The sequence below is a fragment of the Phycodurus eques genome, chromosome 20, assembly GCF_024500275.1.
Source record: "Phycodurus eques isolate BA_2022a chromosome 20, UOR_Pequ_1.1, whole genome shotgun sequence".
Taxonomy (NCBI): Eukaryota; Metazoa; Chordata; class Actinopteri; order Syngnathiformes; family Syngnathidae; genus Phycodurus; species Phycodurus eques.
The window spans coordinates 5,842,663-5,863,249 of record NC_084544.1 but is presented as its reverse complement, the minus strand read 5'-3'; the positions used below and the strand labels follow the sequence as shown (position 1 = coordinate 5,863,249).

Below are 20,587 nucleotides of genomic sequence, written 5' to 3'. Positions count from 1 at the left end.
CTCTTTGTTATAGTAGTAGTAATAGCTGTAATAACTGTACAACGTGGGAAGCTTTTTTTAATGTATTTTTTTTTTGCATTTAACCAATATATATTGGTTAAATGCAAAAAAATATATAATAATAAAAAAAATAAAAAATAAAAATGTAGAAAAATGAGTTGGACTGATTTAATTCACTGCTGGGGGTCTTCTGCCAGGCAGCGAGCAATGATTGGCCAAAGCCTGGTCGACTTTCCCCCCAGACAGGACGCTGATTGGTTAAACACGCTGAAAGCCCCGCCCACCGGGTGTCGCCCCAAACCTGTTGTATGTTGAAGCGTTGCGTTCAAGCGCTGATGAGTTTAGAGGCTCGATCTCCCTCGGAGTGACTAGTACGAACGAGACGGACTTGGCCGAATCACTCGAAAATAATAATCATACTGACAAAAAGACACTTTTCGTCTCCTCACCGCTGGATACGCGACTCGACCTGGGGTTGGATTAACTTCGGGCCGCTCTTTTTTCGTTTTTCTTTTTCATTTGCTTTGGAAAGGGGCAGACAAAGAAGACAATGGGATCTCAGTCATCCAAGGGAGAGGTGGCCGTGGAGGCGAACGCCGCCGCCGCTGATGCTGCGGCTGTCAAAACCAATGGACAGGTAATTCTAACCTAATCGTTTATTTTCCAAATGAGAAGTTGCTGCAAAGTTTGCTTCGACGCGCAACAATAAGAATGCGTTGACTACATTGAGGAGATTTTTTTTTCCCCCCGAGGGAGAGTCAGGTGTGGGTTCCAGCAGTCCTCCTCATCTAAAAAAAAAAACATAATTGCGATCTCGAGATAGCGTTAATATAATTGCATTTGGGGGGCGTTTAATGTAAAATGTGCACAAGAAGAAGAGGGGGAGGGGGCGTCTTGAGCTCACGTAGCCAGTCTACTCCCTTTTTTAAGTAAGCCTGCCATCGCTATTGTACCAATTGCACCTTTCACAATTTGCTATTAATTGATCGGTCATTTGGGAGATTTAACTGCTTCTTTTAATTCAGTGCGTCGCCGTGGCGTCACTTATGTTAACCTACAGTTAAAAGAGACTTGAATTGATGTTTTTTTTTTTTAAACAACATAGTCAACAATAAGTGAAGGCTTGTCTCTCCAGTCGCGTCTTTGTTGGGGCTGTCTGGTACCCCGAGCCGTCTGCGTGGCTCTACCGCCGCCTATCAACTCACCAAGGACCTGCAAGGCGTCGCCTCAGCCACACGACGCTAATTGATGAGCACGACCATGCTCTGCTAAATGAGACATTGTGATCAGAAATGACTGCTATGGGGCTAAATATGGAGTGTTTTATTACTCTAGGGTGTCATTTTTGCCTTTTTAATTTATTTTATTTTTTTTACCAAAGAGATTATTAATTAATTATATTTTTTTGCAGGAGAACGGACATGTAAAGACCAATGGTGATGTCTCCACTAAGCCCGACGGGGATGCCGCCGCCACCAATGGCTCGGCCGAGGCCGCCAAGGAGCCCGAAGCCGGCGCAGAGGGCGACGCCATCGAGCCTGCGCCCGCCGCCGACGGCGAGGTGGCCAAACCCGAAGGCGAGGCCGCAGCCGCCGCCACCGAGGCTGCGGCCAAGGAGACCCCCAAGAAGAAGAAGAAGAAGTTCTCCCTGAAAAAGTCCTTCAACTTCAAACTGAACCTGAAGAAGAGCAAGAAGAATGAGGCGGTCAAGGAGGAGCCGGTGGCCGCTGCCACCGCCGCCGCCACCTCATCTGAGGAGAAACCCGCGGAGAACGGAGCCACCGCCGCAGAGGAGAAGAAGGAGGAGGTGAAGGAGGAGGCCCAGGCCGAGGCCCCGAAAGCAGAGGAGGGGGTGGCCAAAGAGGACGCCCCCAAGGAGGAGGCCAAGGAGGCAGCTGCTCCAGCCCCTGAGGCCTCGAAACCCACAGAGGAGAGCAGCTCGACCCCCGCCCCCTCTGAAAAGAAGGAGTGATTGTATGTGCAACTCGCAATGAACTGGCTGAACTGTTTTTCAAAGAAAGAGAGAGAGAGCATTTAAGAGTATATATATATATTTATATATATATGTGTATATGTATACATATGTATATGGATATATGTATATGTAAATATATACACATGTATGTGAGAGACTCCTTTGACGTGCCACTTTTCGTCAAGACGACAGACGAGATTCACTAGGTCACTTCCTGCTCGACATCTGGACCTCGACTGACTTTTTAGGCTTTCGGCGCGGCGGCGAGATGACACCACCAAGCAGAGGAAAGATTGATGGAGGATGGATCTTTTACCCACTTTGAGAGAGGGGGAAAAAAAAAATGGCACTCAAGATGCCTCCTTTGTGAAAGAAAGAAGATAGAAAAGGAACAACTAGGACAGCACCACTTGAAATGACTGTTAAATAGCTAAAAAAATAAATAAAAAAAAGAGATAAATCAGAAGAGACTCGCCAACTTTTTACATTCCTATATTTTAACCCAAATTTGAAGTATTTTGTGGTGTATTATAGAGAACCATCTTAAAAAGAAGCTATGTCTTGTTTGTTTAAAAAAAAAAAAAAAAAAAAAACTATAGACAAGTTTTGATTTTTACCTTACTATGGAAAGAAAAAAAAAAAAAAAAAAAAAAAAAAAAAAGAACACTTCAGCTTGCTATGTTCACTGTTGCGGTTTGATATGAAGCAGAGTTGTTTATCTGTCGTGTGTGAGCCTGAATCTGCTTTGTCTCTGTAAATACAATTGGACTCATTTCTGTTCTTTATTTTGCTAATGTTGACAGATGTTACTGGTTTTAATGTAAAGTTGATAATGGTAAATAAATGTTGGTCACCTGCCCGTGGATGTGACTTTTACAATTCTTTGCAGTGTACACCACAGCCAGAACTTCTGCTCATAAAGAACAATGGGATGTGGGATATCTGATGGAATTTCCTATTAAATAGATTAAGAAGTAAAAACATTTTTGGGGGGCGCTCCTGTCCCACTTCTTTCTCAGTGTGACCTCAATCCCAACTTTAATAGGACAAAACCAAAATGTTTCAAAATTGGTGACAACATTGAATTCAGTATGAGATGAGAAATTAACACTATTTTGAATGAAATATACATAATCTTTGAGATTTTGCTGTCACTTATAGCAATATCTCAATAGTGGCCCAATCTCATCAGATAACACGTATATTTCAAAATTTAACACACTTTTGCCTAATACCTTGGACATACAGGAGATATAAAAAGTCTACACACCTCTGTTCAAATGCCAGGTTTTTGTGATATTAAAAAACATATCAGACCAAGATAAATCATTTCTGCTGTTAACGTCACCTCTAACCTGTAAAACGCAATTGAAAAATAAACAACTGAGATAAAAGCAGAGGGATTTCATTGTTCAAAGGTATATCAGTCAGGTTATAGGAGGATATAAAAGAATTTCCACAGCATTTATCATCAAAACATCCAAGCCAGGCTACAGCTTGCAAAAACATACTTGAAATCTCCCAAATGCAAGTGGGAAAATGTGTTCTGGCTCGATGAAACCAAGGCTGAACTTTTGGGGCGGAATTCCAAACGGTATGTTTCGTGCAAACACAACATTGCTCATCACCAAAAGAACAGCCATACAGTACGTACAGCATGGTGGTGGCAGCATCATTCTTCGGGGCTGTTTTTCTTTTGCTGCCACTGGTGCCCACTGGTCAGTGTGAGCACAAAACCTTCAGACTTCTGCTAGAAAGCAAAATATGTCAGGAAAATCCACAAGACCAGCTAAACTTGATTTGGGGTAAATCAGAGGCACTTTTTAAAAGGTGGCATGTGTCCGCTGAGTCCCGTTTAACGAGTTTGACTTTGTCTGGTAAATTGTGAAAACAGCCACATCCCAGGTTTCAAGAGTGTGCACACTTGCGCAACCCCATTATCTCAGTTGTTTATGTTTACTTCCGCTTTCGAAAACCTTATCTGAATAGCCACATCCCCAGGTATAACACGGTGTACACACTTTTGCAACCACGTTATCTCAGTTGTTTACATTTACTTCCCGCTCAAAAAGGTTTTATTTTCCTTTTCAATTGAGTTTTACAGGTTTTCTTGTAGGTCACATTAATGGTTGAAAAAGTTTGGAAACGCTTCATCTTGGTTTCATTCTTTTGTATTCCAAAAACTCGGCATTTTTTTCCTTTTTTATATCCACTGTATATGAGCACACTAACCTTACAAGTCCACTGAGTCCCAATCCTCATGTCTGTGCTTTAGAGACGAGTGTCACCTGTACCTCCTTAACACCCCTCCGCACATAAACAGTTTTCCTTGGATTGAAAGGAGAAAGGAGAGCATCCTCTTAAACATGCACAGCTACAGGAATGACCCAGTTCACATGGAAATACAGTATAACTCTTCACACATTTTAGTTTAAGAAAGAGAGAGAGAGAGAGAGAGAGAGAGTAGAAGTAAATACATCGGTAAAGCACTATTGTTTTATTTAATTTACAGGGTGCAGGAAAATGGTCACAACTCACAATGCAGATTAGGCTGCCAACAATATAGCAGTTACATAATTCACAATTATGCATGTTGCTCCAGAGATGTTGTTACCGTGAGGTTATTTTGTAACTTTTTTATTTTGTTTGCACATCATAAAAAAAAAAAAAAAGCATGGTACACGCAGCCATTCAAAGACTTACAGAAATAAAGTGTTGCATAGTGAGAAATCATTAACTGGATCACATAAATGAATATCGCCAGTTATTAATAACATATCATCAAAGTTAATTTGAAATGAGTTACTTTCGTTCATCAGTAGCTACCCGAGAAGTAACTCTCAAGTTTGAAAAAGGTTGGTGACCCCAGGCTTACACTGCCACCCGGTGGCTCCTGTGATGTACTACATCAATGTGCACTTTGCGAACACCTAATTAGGTACGCCTTCGCACATTGGGTAAACCACTGAGTACTTAACAAAACGACTGGCGAACCATAATAAACATACAGCTTTTCAAATAACTTGTACTCAACGAGAAGAACTTGTTTGTTAAAAAGTTAGGCAATCAAACGGGCGTTCACTTACGTCGTGCTACTACGTTTTTGATTGAGTCAGCATTCTTGTCAATGCCCATTTATTTTTTAGGCGAAGATCGTAAAACGCTCACAGGCGTCGCAAAATTGTCGTAAAACATCATTTGGGCCATTTGTCCGTCAGGTCTTTACTCTTGCCTCATCTTGAATATTTGAGAAGCACTCATTTGTGCAAATGTGTATATTGCATCATTACGTGACCATTATAATCGTTTACAAATGTACAAGAGCTTTTTTTAAAATTTGGTTGTTGTTCATATTTAACCAAAAAAAATATTACGAGCAGCTCACAATATAATGAAGTGTAACGCTACATTTCAAACTACAACCACAATATTAATCATCCAATAGAATTAAACCTCTTATTATAAACTGGACAATTTTATGTTGTTGAGGTACATTTTAATACAGTTCTTGCATTGGATCTAATTGGCTTGTGCAGGTGGACCTAAAATTGTGGCACAATTGAAAACAATATTGTAAGCTGTAGAGAACAGACCTTTTTACAATCATGTCACATTTACATCTGGCTGACAAATGCTTTGGCGTTCTCCGATGCTACCACCATTAAACAAAACTCTCAACTTTTTTTTAACACAATCGCTTATCTGGCACCCAGAAGTATCCGGGCACATTATAGTCTATTGCCAAAGTAAGTTTCAAAATAGCAGTAGATATTTAAAAAATATATATATCAGTAGTTGTATTGATTAAATTGTGTTTCTAGTCTTTGTACTTCATGCAACTTCAATTAGCCCTGAGACCACAACCCTCAAGTAAATTGGCAATTAAGCGTGAACCAGAAGACACACAAAAAAAAAAACATATCTATATATGTTATTCAATCTACTTGTTTCCTGCAGTACACAATGATAAACCTACACAATGCGTAAACAGGCACAATCGCAGTAGGAACCCCCGCTAACAGAAAAATAATTGCATTGATCCATGAAGGATACGCTTCGGATGACAATGACGGGAACACTTCCTGTTGAGGCATAAAATACAATTATTAGGCTGTGTGTCACAAGGAAAATGTTGAATTTGACGATGTAACGTTCCATGAAGTGCTTACAGAAGCGGGATCCCAGACTAAATAGGTCAGCTTTTCTTGGGCTTGAGTTACCAGGTAGAAAATTAAGATGACCAGCACAATGAGAGGACTGATGAACCTCCATGTAGCTTGCCAGAAGATGGAAGGTTTGGATCCAGTCATAAACTCCACGTCCTCGTTGAACCTGGCACACATAAGCATTTGGATAGTTCTCACACAGTATTCGGAAGTGACCGTCCCTAATAATCTTTCCCAGGGTTTACCTGTCAATGCCGTATATGTAAGCAACAGAAATCATTTCGAAGAATCCGATAGTCAGAAGCGGAACAGAGCCAGCAAATTTGTCAAAAAGTGTCAGCCAATAAATCCCAGAATGCAACGCAAAGAGGAGGGTGATGACGAAGGCCACAAGACATGTTGTCACTGAAACACAAAAATACATCACAGGACATATTCAAAGAAGAAACAAGCAAAGAGTTTTATACAGATACTCTATCCCAGTGATTTACAAAGTGTAGTTCGTGGCCTCCCTCTAGTGGTAGGCCAAAGAATCACTGCCCAAGTACAGTTCAGATGTATTTAACGATCAGAACCTTTTCTTTTGAAACAATTATTCATGTACAATTTGACTTTAACTTTAATGTTCAATGCATTTTAATTGAATCATTATTTACCAGTAAGTAATTTTTTTCCCTTTATGTTCAAACTGTATAATGTGGCTTAAAATAGTAATACATGTACTTCTACTACTGCTAAGTTTATTTAGCATTACCTTATTATTGTGTTCACTGGCAAAAAACAATGGCACGACATCATCTGACTATTATTCAGGACTCTTTGCAGGTAATTCCGCAAGCCCAATTTCAGTTTTCAACCATGTCTTTATGAAGCTTGCCATTGATAAAGAGGAGTGTCCCAGTAGTGTTACTCATATTGTATTTATTTCCAAGATGATATGATAAATAAAAGTACCAGTCAGGGCTTCGTGGGGCCATTTTTTGGGGAAAACCCCCAAGTCTCTCAAGGGAACCACCACTCCCTCAATGTTGCCAAAAAGGGTGGAGAGGCCCAGGCAGAAAAGCATGATGAAGAAGAGAACAGACCAGACTGGAGAAGCAGGCATCTTCGTGATGGCCTCTGTGAAAACAATAAAAGCCAAACCTGTTCCCTCCACTCCCTGCATACATTATGCATGTTAGTTATATTGTAAAAATGTGGAAAAAATACAACAACAAACAATAAAAAAATGTGTCACCCTTACCTCACTGAGCAATTTTTGCAAGTCACAGGTTTTAAAGTCCAATCCGAGAACAGTCTCCGGATCCGAGCTGTTCAAATGTTTTAAGGCCAAGTCAAAAGTGCTTGGTGTGACGCTGTCCTCAGGAAGATTGAATCCGTTTATTAACGACATTATGTTACTAAGAAGAAAAAAAAGAATGAGCGACAGACAGGTGGATGTTAGGAGCACCTTGTGAAATATTAAAATGAAGGACGTTGTACTACAAGAAAAACAGTTACCCAATATTAAAGTACAGTGAACATATAGCTTCACTACTCACGGATTACCTACTTGCGGATTATTATTTTTAACCTATTCTCTGTTATTTGCTGAATACCTCACCTGTTCTCTGTTTTTGCCCTGTATAAGATCTGACTGTTGCTTTGGCGCCACCTTGTGGCATCTATAGGCAATTACTAACTAAGGAGGAGTGTCAGTTACTTGCATATTTTCACTATTTGTGTGTGTGTATACATATATATATATATATATTATGGTGAGTCACAACTGTGCAATGATGTATTTAAATGATGAACAGCAAAAAACCAACTATTTATGAATAAAATATAAAAAAAAAAAAAAAAAAACATGAATAAAAATAATTTAAAAAATAAGGAAGTGTACTTACTCACTAAAACACATGTCATATTGCTCAGTGGCCCTGTAGCCAATGATGGAGTACATAACTGTAGCAGCGTACACTGAAGTCAGGCCGGTGACAACCGACAGGATCACAGCATCTTGCATGCAGTTGTTACTGAGGGAAGAGAAACGAGCATCGGCGTCATCGTCAAATTTGCTGCTCTAATGTAAGTGAAAATAACTAATAAGACCCTCACTGAACAGGATTGTAGCTGGAGAAAGAGATGAGGCCGCCCCATGCCAAACCAAATGAATAAAAGACCTGGGCCCCGGCATCCAGCCAAGTTGACGGATTAATCAACTCGTCCACCTGTAGGAATACGGTTCCATTGCCATTTTGAGATCCATTTATCAGACACCTCATTACACCTCACAATGAAAAAGTACCATTCTAAATATAAAGGTTATAACATAAATTCTGCCTTTTCATAGATCATGCATCAGAGAGGCTTTAAGTGAGTACAACTGAATTTCCTTTGTTTTTTCTGATATGGCGGCACGGTGGACGACTAGTTAGAGCGTCTGCCTCACAGTTCTGAGGACCCGGGTTCAATCCCCGGCCCCGCCTGTGTGGAGTTTGCATGTTGTCCCTGTGCCTGCGTGGGTTTTCTCCGGGCGCTGCGGTTTCCTCCCACATCCCAAAAACATGCATGGTAGGTTAATTGAAGTTTCCAAATTGCCCGTAGGTGTGCACGTGAATGCGAATGGTTGTTTGTTTCTATGTGCCCTGCGATTGGGTGGTGACCGGTTCAGGGTGTACCCCGCCTCCTGCCTGATGATAGCTGGGATGGGCTCCAGCACTCCTGCGACCCGCGTGAGGATAAGCGGCTCAGAAAATGGATGGATGGATGGATGTTTCTGATATTTGAAACATACCTTTGGGGTGAAGAGGAACTGAATCCCATGCAAGGCACCTTTCAGGGTTAGTCCTCGCACCAAGAATATGGACAGCACTATATATGGCAAGATGGCTGTGATGTACACGGCCTGAGGTAAAAAACAACAAAAGCACACATATCATGCATATTTTGCATGCAAATATTTTTGAAAATAACACTGTCTTGTCAACACACCTTGCCCGACGTGCCTATCCCTCTGATGCAGCAAATACAGACAACAGTCCACGCACCACAAAGGCACACCACTATGGGCCAGTGGAGCTCCCCAGAGTCAGATATGGAGGTTGAAGTGTTGAGGGTCACACGGTAGAAAAAATAGTCCACTGTGGAGCTCTCTTGACACTCGGCTACAAACCCTAAGCAAGTATACAATCCGAAAACATCAGTGACGGGCAGTGCATTTAGTACCTGGTCCTTCAGTTGGGATTTACTGTATCCAACTAAATCCACCTCCTAATACAATTATAAAAACCACCAATACTATGCAAAAACACAATGCGACAGCATGCATAATCAGAATATTTATCTAACAAAATGACAAAAACAAATTTTTTTAAATAAAATACCTCATAATCACTAAAGATATTGATGATCCAATATATTCATGTGTGCAATCGCTCCAGACTTGTTTTGCTAGTCACCGTGGCTGTAACAAGTTTTGCTCTGACCAACCAATCAGAGAATGGAAAAATAAATACTGATGTCATTGAGGGCCAGTGCTCTGGCCCTGTAAGGACCAATTTGAAATCTGATTGGTTAAAGAACAAATCCCTTTGTTAGTATAGTTTGAGTTACATGGGCCAGCACTACTGATTCTGAAGGCCCTGGGCAGATTAGAATGACATGGCAAAACATAGAGGCTGAAATCTGATTGGACCAAAAAGAAAAATCGAACATCCACAGTTAGGGCCTACTTAAAGCAGTGCACCCGAAAGAAATACTGTACTGTGAAATAAAGAGACTGTTGGGAATAAATTGATACAATTTCATGGAACAAATATTGGGATTTAAGTTGCAAATGCATGCTGGCCCTGACCACTCACCACTGATAAACATGAATGTAGTGTGGTTGTTTTAAAAGTCTTATAAACTACGTACCCGTCGCATTCTCATTGAGAGGACACTGAGTCCAAGGAAGCGGGCTTTGGAAGGAATTGAAGAGGTACCACATGATCCAGGCTATCAAAGTGTTGTAATACAGAGCAACTAAAAAAGACACCAGCATGGAGGCTATACCTAAATTTAAAAAAAGACAGCATCATTAACTTCTTTTTTTAACACCTTTTCTCTTTTTAAAAAAAAAAGTTCTATTCAACGTACCCACACCGGTCAGATAAGGACTGATGGCACGCCACACTCCCACGCTGCCTTTCCTGAGACGCTGACCGATGGCAAACTCCAGCAACAGGAGAGGCATTCCTTCCAACACCAGCAGGATCAGGTAGGGAATCAAAAAGGCTCCTGGAAAATGATGATGGAACATTATTAGATACATTCTGAAACTTGCACTGACATACAGTAAATGTTTTCTCACAAGAAAATCCCAAAATATCTTACAAAAAGTTACAGAGACGTCATCACGTTTAGATTGACTTTACTTTCCGGTAACATGAGCTTGTTCATTGCTATTAAAAAATAATAATAAACACGATTGTATCATAGCCCTATACATGAAATGAATACAATTACAGTGGTGCCTTGAAATATGAGTTTGACACTTTCCGTGACCATATTTCTCTACTGAAATGATTGGAAATGCAAATATTCCGTTCCAGCCTCCCCCTAAAAACATAAAAATTCGTTTTTGTTACCGTTTTTAAAAAAAAATGTTTTTTTTTAAAATGCACTCAACAGTATTGTACTGTATAAGAACACGCAGTAATAAGATTTGCTCTACTTATAACCTGCAAACATGGAAAATGCGAGGGCAAAACACCACTGTACTTAATGTATTGACCGTTCTTGCTCTTCGTTTGTGGGCTTAATTGGCGGTTAGCAAACGAGACTAATGGTGCATTAGTGCCACCGACTGATATTGTCCTTCCGCTGCAAGGAAACCAATGTGAATTGATGGTGGCCAGATGTTGCGAAGTTTGCTGCCGCCATCTAGCGGTGGGGGTCTGAAGCACAGTTGTATCTAAAATTTTCCTCGTATCTTATCTTAAGCACTTATATATATATATCAAGGCACAACTGTAAAATAAAACAAAATTGAATATTTGAGGGAAATATGGATTTCATTTTGTTCGTTTTGTAAAGTCACATTATTTTAACAAGCTTTATTTACCATTAACGTTGACATCTCACTTTATATAACCTTATCGAAACTCATTCACTGCCATTGACGGCTTTTGAAGTCAAATATACATGTTAACTGGGAGGGCTGGCAGTGAATGGGTTTTGATGCTCATATGGTGCATTGGAATATTCCTTAATCTTTCCTCATAAAAACTTATGTCATAGTGACAAGAAGTCACAGACTTGGGGCAGGTCAGTGTCCTTGTTGTGTGTATATACGTTAACTGTACGGGTGTTATGACACGTTAAATAGGACAGGAAAATTATTGTGAAAAAGACTGCCATTTGTAGGACATACATTTTATGTGTTTTGGCTCGAAAATCCCATAAACAGCCATAACTATCTTCTCGTATGTAATCTTCACTATATACAGCCTATACAATGTACCACCTGAGGTTTCTTCAGGGGACCTTTCCACTCTCATAATGATTAACACAACTTGACAGTTTTAGACTGCAGCTGCTGGGAATGGGTTATGTATTCAACTTCCCGCTTGATCTCTGGCAAAAAGCACAGAGTGACTTTTAATGAAATTGACGAGACAATGTTTCAGTAAAAGGTGAGAACTTTGGCCCCAGTTCTACACTAATTAAGTCCATCTTAAACTTCTTTCAAATAATTGTCACCATCTTACCTCCTCCATGGCTTTGACACAAATAGGGGAATCGCCACACATTGCCAAGGCCGATGCAAAAGCCCACGCATGTTAGGATGTACTGAGCTTTGTTGTCCCACTTGGGCCTGTTGTCAGCTTCCGCTTTCTCCATCCTGTCGAGATCCTCATGGTTGGAGATCCGCAGCTGCACTCCCGGGTTGGGCAAAGTCAATCTCATGGCGTCCACAGACTGAAGCGGAGGAGTGGTCTGCACCTGACAGATGAAGCACTGAAATGAGCCTTCATTTAGTGCGTGTACTAAGCTGTTCAAAGCACGAACCAGCAATGTCGAAATCACTTTATGATCTTTTGTGGATAGATTACTCTGCACTTTTACCCTTTTATACCCTCTTGATATTGTTAAATACTGTACTATATGGAGAGCTTTTTCCCAAAATGCTATAAATCCATTTGGATTATTCTCTGGGAAAATGGCATTTATATAACAAGACCTGCATTTTTAAAAAAATGATTAATTGGCTCCGTCTGAACATGTTCAACAAAAGATAATAGAGTCTGTACAGAATGAATGGGAGAGTAATATGGATCTTGTCTAAATTTGGCTTGTATCTAATTTTCGGAAAGAATTGTCAAAAAAGAGTCACACACAAAATCCAAAATAATATGATACAAAAAAATGGCACATTTATTGCTCTTTCAGTGTTAAAATGGCTATTATTTACACATTTATTCAAATAATAACTCCGCATCACACAGGCATAAATGATTACACATTAGACTCAAGATACTAAATATTACAATTATCCAGCAGCACATTCACAAATACACTATTAACAACACAAATGTGGGTTGAAAGAAAACATTTACGTGACAGTTTCAAAACAAACTCCTATAAAGAGTATTAACAGATTTGGTTTACTGGAAAACTAAAGAAAATAAACAAGTAAAACCTGGCTAATACTTCATTTTATCAGTTATTTGAATTTGGGCAGAGATTGTGTTCACTGTGTCATCACTGTTGTCCTTCCGTTTGCAGCATTTCCTTTGCAAGAATTTGAAAAGGGCCACTGCTGGGATGACTAAACTGGGAACGCCGGCCAGGACAAAAACAATACCAGAGATCCAGCTAGGGTAGGGACGCACTTCAAGTGTGGGAAAGCTCTCCTGTGAAGTGAGACGAAGAAGAGAAACGCTGTGATCAGGCAAACGATGCACGACTAACTCCGACAAACGTCTGCCGTGACGCTTACCGACTCTGGGTTCCAGGTCAAATACGTGAGAGACTTTGTGACCTGCGTTACGAAGTAAAACACCAGGATGAAGACCATGATGAGCGGGCTAACCACCCTCCAGGTCACCTGCCAGAAGATGTTGGGCTTGTGTCCAATCATGAACTCAATGTCTTTGTTAAACCTGTGCGGAAGCAATAATAAGATGTTCTGGTGTCATTTGAGTATAGCGTGTATGATAGCGGTCGTATAACATGACCTTTTATGAGATAAAGCCAATTTAGCAACATGTGCACAACAGCTTGCCACTAAGGCTGAGTCAATAAATCTCTTGTAAACATGAAGAAAACCACTAACCTGAAGGGATACAGTATACAGTTAACGGAAAACAATCATACCCTGGCCAAATTTTGTGTGAAAGCCAATGTGTATGGTTTGTGTTTTTTCTTATTTAAATTTTTGCAATGGTTATTCATATCCCTTTTCAAGTTGCTGTTTTAAACTAACTGACAATGCTAATTGAAATGTGTAAAAATAAAAAGAACAGTATCAGTAATACAGTAGTTATGTAAAATCACGTCAAGTGTCTTCACACTGTGTTTCAGTGTTAAAAAGAGTTTAACACAGACTGCAGTCAGGATTACTCACACAACTGAGTTCCCTGTGCTTGGGAATAAATAATTAACACACAATGAGGACACATTTTTCTAGAGATACCAAATGGAGTAATAACTTCCAGTACATACCTATCTATGCCATAAATGTAGATAACGGAAACCATCTCACAAAGCCCGATGACCAGAAGAGGAATGGAACCAGCAAAATTGTCGAAAAGAGCCAACCAATAGTTTCCGGAGCGCATGGCGAATATGATGCCGAATGAAAAAGAGATAAAACAGCTCACAGCTGCAAGCAAAGAAATATAAAAACGTTGGTTAACATTTTTTATATAAATTAAAAAAAAAATGTTTTATATATATATATATATATATATATATATACACACATGCACAGTCAGACTAGGTAATTATTTCATTGGGATCCAACTTAAGAGTTGTATCATAATGTTTTTTCGAGAAAGTATTTTCTTTCGTAAGTGGGGCTTTATTTACGCAACAGCATAGAGTATTGGGCGTCTATTTGAGCACTGGGTCCCAACCATTGTTCTGTGGGAAATTATCCAATTGCACTAAATTGGTCCGAAAAGTGTGATTTATTCACTACAAATGGTGATTATTTCTATCTATCCATGCCATAGATGTAGTATGCAGAATAAGTTCGAGATGACAGAAAGTACAATTAACCTGTGCATACACCTCTTGACATTCGTACAACAGAATAATAGCAAACACCCACATTTCACACTGCGTGAGTAAATTCAGATGAAATCATTATAATTTCTGGTGTACTTAATGAAGGGTTCTGTGAAAGTATTATTTTTTATATACTTTCACAGAGACTTACCACAGAAAAGCTCTTTTGGCCATTTTTTGGGGAACAATTTCAGATCCTGCAGCGGTACGACTACTCCCTCCACGTTTCCAAACATAGTCGATAGACCGAGGCAGAAGAGCATGATGAAGAAGAGCACGGCCCAGATCGGCGAAACGGGCATCTTTATGATGGCCTCTGTGAAGACAATGAAGGCCAAACCTGTTCCTTCCACCCCCTGCGGAAGGATTCACCGGAAATTACCGCACACGCATGGCACATCATGTTCCAATGTCCACAAACTCGCCACGGACCTGACTGAGGAAGAACTGCATATCACATGGCTGTATTTTCAAGTTTTGAACAACATCTGAATTGGTTTGGTTGAGGTACAGAAGCATGTTGTCGTAGTTGCTCTCTGTGATGTTGCTCTCGGGTAAGTCGAAGGCGTTTATCAATTTCAGGATGTTGCTGCAAAAAAAAAAAAAAAAAAGGCATTTAACTAGCATACGTACATGACTTAACATGGGGTATATAACTTCATGCAGTGGCGGTTCTAGCGTAAATGGAACCCCGTGCGAGTCTCCCTCCTTTGGCACCCCCCTACCCTCAAAGACCAAGACACACACACACACACACACATACTAGAGTGGACGTTATATTTTCTTTAAAATATATTGAATCATAAAATAATAAGAATACAGTAATAACAAAGTATAATCAGAATTAAAGAAAGACTAAAAAAATAAATTTAAAAAAGCTTGCATTACACAAATGAAAAAAACATTTAAGGGAACTTTATGGTGTACGTTAAGGATTAGATCGTTCTTGCGACTCCACAAGGGCGTGCAAATTCCCCACACGAATGCCGAATGATGTGTTATGTCATTACACCACAGCAAAATATTCATGTAGCAATTATAAATTTCTTTTGTAATTTCTGGGCGTGTTGCCGGCAATGCACATAGTGCACATGCCAGAAACAGCCACAGGCAACATCAGTACTCACCCGTCGATGCAGGCTTCATATTTTTCTGTGGCCCTGAAGCCAATGATGGAGTAGATGACGGTGGCCGAGTACACCGATGTGCAGCCGTTGATGATAGAGATGAGAACGGCATCCTGTTCGCAGTTGTTGCTGCAGTCACACAGGAAGAATAATGAATATGAATGTGAAAATGAGGTTAAAGAACACAACAGAAAAGGTTGTTTTACTTTGCGAAGATGTTTGCTTACTGGATAGAGTTGTAACTAGAGAAGGAGATGAGACCGCCAAATGCCAAGGAGAAGGAGTAGAACACCTGCGCACCGGCATCCAACCACGTTGCTGGATTCATCAACTCATTCACCTTGAATATAAAAATCTGACTTTAATAAAATGATAAATCACTTTTGTGATATAAAATGACTTACGCTCCATCCTCGCGAACTAAAACTTGTTTGTATTTATTACGAGTATACCGCATGACAAGATTGTAATCTTTGATATGATACGTTCATATGAAATCAGCCTTTTGTGTAAGATTAATAAAAGAGTAACAGCTCATTAAAATCTTTTTCTTGCTGACATAATAATCAAAAGGTCTTATCTTGACGGTATTCATTTAATGATGACTATATTATTAATCCGGCCTTGTAAAAATGTGACCCGAGCAGCAATATAATATACGTATACAGCAATATACGTAAATAGCATAGCATTGGGAATATAGCGTGCGTCCTCTCAGCTTTTAGTCTCTGTGTGTGATATAACATTTTCCATATATATATACATTTTCCAAAACTAGATAGTGTTTCCCCAATTATTCATGATTTACTACTCGCGGATTAACCTATTTTATGATTTTTATTTTCTTAACCTATTCTCCGATTTGCTGCTTTCTTGCTCACTTGCTCGGGCCAGAGTCATGTCTTGTATAAAAGTATTGCTTTCATGCCAATGAAATGTTGAAATGTATGTTGAAGTGAGTTGAGAAGCTTTTGCAATTTAAAACCTTTTGGTAGAGGGGGCGTCAATTACTTGCATATTTTTGCAATTTGCATATTTTTGCAATTTGCGAAAGATCGCGGTCACTATATATCACGATAAATTAACGTCAATGCTTACATCTGGTGTGAAGAGGAACTTGAGTCCTGCCACGGAACCTTTCAAAGTGAGCCCTCTGATGAGGAAGATGGTCAGAACCACGTACGGCAGAGTGGAGGTGATGTACACAGCCTGTATGACAAAAATCACAAAGCAAAATCAAATATATGCTGTGCATGAAAACCAACCGCTTTGAATTGTGCATATTCTCAGACCTTGCCGCTGGTCTCGATCCCGCGGATGCAGCAGACGTAGAGCACAGTCCAGGCGGCAATCAGGGAGAGCACCATCCACCATTGCAGACCTCCATTCTCCTCAATGGAGTCTGTCGTGTTGAGGGTCTCTCTGTACCAGAAATAATCTACGGTGCTGCTGCGCGCACACTCGTCCACTGGACCTATATAAAGGGAAAATAGAGACCATAAAGGTAAGATATTAAAAAAAAACAATTATTTTTGGAGTTACTTGGATGATTATAAATGACATTTGTATATAAATTAACATATCCTATTGCGATACAATTATCTTACGAGAACAAAGTGATCTTAATCCGAACAAAATAGACTTTTAGTCGAGGCAAACGGTATAAACAACAAAAAAGTAATATTCCGAGATTGGCTCCATGAGAAGGTAACAAAAGTATGCTGTTAGAGTAATTACAGCGAAAGCCCCTTTAGGGTGACATTTGTAATTTAAGCAAACACTGACATTTACAATGGATGTTCACTTTGCTGGACTGCACGAGTCACTCCAGTGAAGGACAGGACCGAAGTGTTTATGGCAGGTTATCATGAGGTGTCATGAGTGTGTGTTATAGTTGTTGTCTTCCGCACCTGTGCCTCGTTTAGCCCATGCATTTAACCTCGTGTCTCATTCTTTCTGGTCGCCATTTCGTACCTTGTTGTCGCGTCACTGACTCATAGTAAGCATAGATCCTGTTCTGATAATCGACCTTGCCTTTTTGCCTCAGGTTTTTGGGATACTATTGCCTTTGTGGGTTCTCTGCCAGTTTATTAAACCTCTCTTTTTGAAACTGTCCATTTGAATTGGAGTCGTGCATTTTGGGTCCTGTCCTTTGTTCCGTTAGTGACAGAGGTGGCACGCACGTTCACATTTCAAACAAACTGGATTGACTGCAACAAAGCAGGGGTTAGGAGAATAAACATTTTGTTTTTCCCTGACAAAATGGAATTGCAGGGACTTAATGGCAAAATTTCCACATATACTTAAACGGAAATAAAAAATAAAAAGAAAATACTGAGAGAGTTGAGCAGTAATACCAGGAAAATAAATTAATCAAATTCACAGCGCTCCTTAACAGGGACAACAGGGCAAGTAGTAGTGGTCGTTAGCAGCGCTTTAATTGGATGCTTAGTAAAGGCTATGATCTTCCAGCTGTGCCATTACTCATTGATTCTCTGGTTGGAGTCTTTCATTCAACCTTGATGGATTTCAGTGCAAAATTCCAATTTTGTGAAAGTTGAGAGGTGGAGATGCATTTTGATTCCTAAACCGTTAAATAGTGAGAAACATTAATGTCAAGTGTTGAACTAATAATGACGTTTTGAACTTCTTTGAAGGCCACACCTGTGCGGTTAGCATTGAGCGGACACTGGCTCCAGGGCAGAGGATCCTGAAAGGAGTTGAAGAGGTACCACATGATCCAAGCCATGATGGTGTTGTAGTACATGCCCACCAGAAAGGACACCATCAACGATGATATACCTGCAACGATATGACACTATTAGCCTGATTGCTATTGGATTATTAAAACGAACAACAACAAAAAACACAACAATGAACCCTCGCATATTCGTGATTCATCATTTGCAAATTCACACATTCCAAAGTTACTATAACACTAGTGTAAATTGAGTTTCATTTTGATAACAAATAGTGCTGGCCACCATCTTGTGAAATATTGGTGTAAAAGAACTATGTTGAACTGTTTTGATGAGTTTCATTTAGTCAAAAGTCTGTGCTTTGTCACCATCTTGTGGCCTCTATATTGCAATTATAAATCTTCTTAGAGAGGTGGTCAATTACTCGCCGGTTTTCACTGTTCGAGGCACAACTCCGTCCTTATCCCCTTCGAATTGCAGGAGTTCATTGTATAGCAATTGTGCATAGTTTTTACCCACCAACTCCAGTCAAGTAAGGGTTAATTGACCGCCACACGCCCACACTTCCTTTTCTCAGGCGCTGACCGATGGCAAACTCGAGGTGCAGCAGCGGGATTCCCTCCAGAACCACAAGGATTAGGAAGGGGATCATGAATGCACCTGCAAGTATATCACAGGGAAGCAATCAACTTCCATGAATCTTTTAAAAACAGTTTTATTACCTATGCTGACAACATGAACGCATCCTGTTTAGCATTTTCAGTTATCAGTCTTTTAAAAAAGCAACGATTCCAAAATCATAAGCATTGATATTACATGAAAGCCCAGCAAGCACCCAAAAAAGCATTTTCTTTTGAGAGCAGCCTACCTCCTCCGTGGCTTTGGCACAAGTAAGGAAACCTCCAGACATTGCCGAGCCCCACACAGAACCCCACACAGGTGAGCAGGTACTGGGCTTTATTGTCCCATTTGGGTCTGTCTCCTGCCTCCTCCAGCTCCAGCTTCTCCAGTTCCCTATGAGAGAGGATCCGATCATCCAGTCCCGGATTTGGTAGCTTCAGCTTCATGGTGCCTTCAATGTGTCACTGTTGAGTCTTCCCTTAGTGTCTTCGTCAGGCAAATCTCCTCTCCTCTGTTGAGTGTCCTCCCCTCTTGAGTCCTTTAAGTGCCACTGTGTGCTCCCACTAGAGGGACTGAGGTATTTACTGTGTCCTGTGGCACCTGAACTACAGTTATCAGTAGCTCATTGTCTAAATGCCGTATTATGTCACGTCGTGTGGAAAAAGGTTCCACCTTCGTGACAGTGGTTAGCATTAACATGATCACATGATCACTGACACTTTGCACTGACAATATACATATGATGCGCATCATTTTGTGAGGCAAAGGGTCGATGTGATGATAAGATACTGTGTGAACACAATATGAACATTAAAAACAAAGCCTGATTTTTCTCTGTAACAACAATTTGTTTGTTTACCATTCTATTAAAAAATGCGCTTGAAATTATCGTTTTACATAACGTCACTGAATTTAAATAAAGTTGAAGCATAAAATGTATTGAGGGTCCTTGTGTGGAATTGCAATAAAAGAATAATCTACATTCAGATCAAAGTGCATTAACTCGCATACTGCAGATTATTTTATCTAATTTATCCTTGACAAATATGATTATATTGCTTTGTGATATGCAGGCATTTTATTTCCGCCAGTGCGAAGACTCTCTGTCACTTTTCAATGCTGAAACACAATAAAGTTTTCAGCACTTTTAAATTTGCGTAGTTTTGTTTTTCCTGACTGTGTTCAGTGATTGTCAGGAGGTCTGAAGGGGTGTGAGTTATCTCATCAAAGTTACTTCCTTATGCAATTATTAACCAACGTTAGAAATCTGAGTGGTTGCTCTTTCAGAAAAAAATGTGCATCGGGTTATTTACTGATAATGCAGCTCATGCTTTGTTTTAAATCACGTTTTCCAGATTGTGTACGTGTGTGTGTGTGTGTGTGTTTGGGTGTGTGTTTGTGTGTCCATACGTTTGTCTGTGTGGGTGGGTGTTTGTTGTACTAAACAGTCACATTTTGCCTTTCACTAACAGTGTCAAACTCATTTTTGTCACAGGGCACATTGTAGTTATGGTTTCCCTAAGAGGGCCGTTGTGACGTCCTTTAAGAATCTATACGAAGTAAATGTCATCTCATCTTATTATTAAATACACTCAAAAACTTGATGGATGACTATTTTAGAGTTAGAGTTAAGGAAATTAGTTTGTTCAATTATTGTTCAATTTATCTTTAAAAAAAGGGTTTGGTAACAAAACTATGCTTGGAATATCACAACGTTTGGTACAGATTTTAGCAAGAAAC

The 20,587-nt window shown here is 39.9% G+C and overlaps 3 protein-coding genes across 3 annotated transcripts; 1 reads left to right on the top strand and 2 right to left on the bottom strand.

Annotated features, from left to right (window-relative positions):
- The first annotated feature begins 329 nt into the window (after positions 1-329).
- Positions 330-2,838, top strand: marcksl1b (MARCKS-like 1b). The gene is made up of 2 exons (XM_061664612.1): positions 330-637; positions 1,412-2,838. The coding sequence occupies exons 1-2, from the start codon at positions 551-553 to the stop codon at positions 1,970-1,972; spliced, it is 648 nt and encodes a 215-aa protein (XP_061520596.1). The 5' UTR covers positions 330-550; the 3' UTR covers positions 1,973-2,838.
- Positions 2,839-5,910: 3,072 nt separating this feature from the next.
- Positions 5,911-12,126, bottom strand: LOC133396138 (sodium-dependent neutral amino acid transporter B(0)AT1-like). The gene is made up of 12 exons (XM_061665623.1): positions 11,877-12,126; positions 10,264-10,404; positions 10,042-10,179; positions 9,118-9,299; positions 8,921-9,031; positions 8,242-8,354; positions 8,031-8,159; positions 7,385-7,541; positions 7,096-7,300; positions 6,387-6,546; positions 6,145-6,307; positions 5,911-6,057 (listed from the first exon to the last, which is right to left on the bottom strand). The coding sequence occupies exons 1-12, from the start codon at positions 12,073-12,075 to the stop codon at positions 5,911-5,913; spliced, it is 1,845 nt and encodes a 614-aa protein (XP_061521607.1). The 5' UTR covers positions 12,076-12,126.
- Positions 12,127-12,812: 686 nt separating this feature from the next.
- Positions 12,813-19,293, bottom strand: LOC133395508 (sodium-dependent neutral amino acid transporter B(0)AT1-like). The gene is made up of 12 exons (XM_061664466.1): positions 19,095-19,293; positions 18,746-18,886; positions 18,192-18,329; positions 16,820-17,001; positions 16,626-16,736; positions 15,755-15,867; positions 15,528-15,656; positions 14,833-14,989; positions 14,552-14,756; positions 13,834-13,993; positions 13,109-13,271; positions 12,813-13,022 (listed from the first exon to the last, which is right to left on the bottom strand). The coding sequence occupies exons 1-12, from the start codon at positions 19,291-19,293 to the stop codon at positions 12,813-12,815; spliced, it is 1,908 nt and encodes a 635-aa protein (XP_061520450.1).
- Between the last annotated feature and the right edge of the window lie 1,294 nt (positions 19,294-20,587).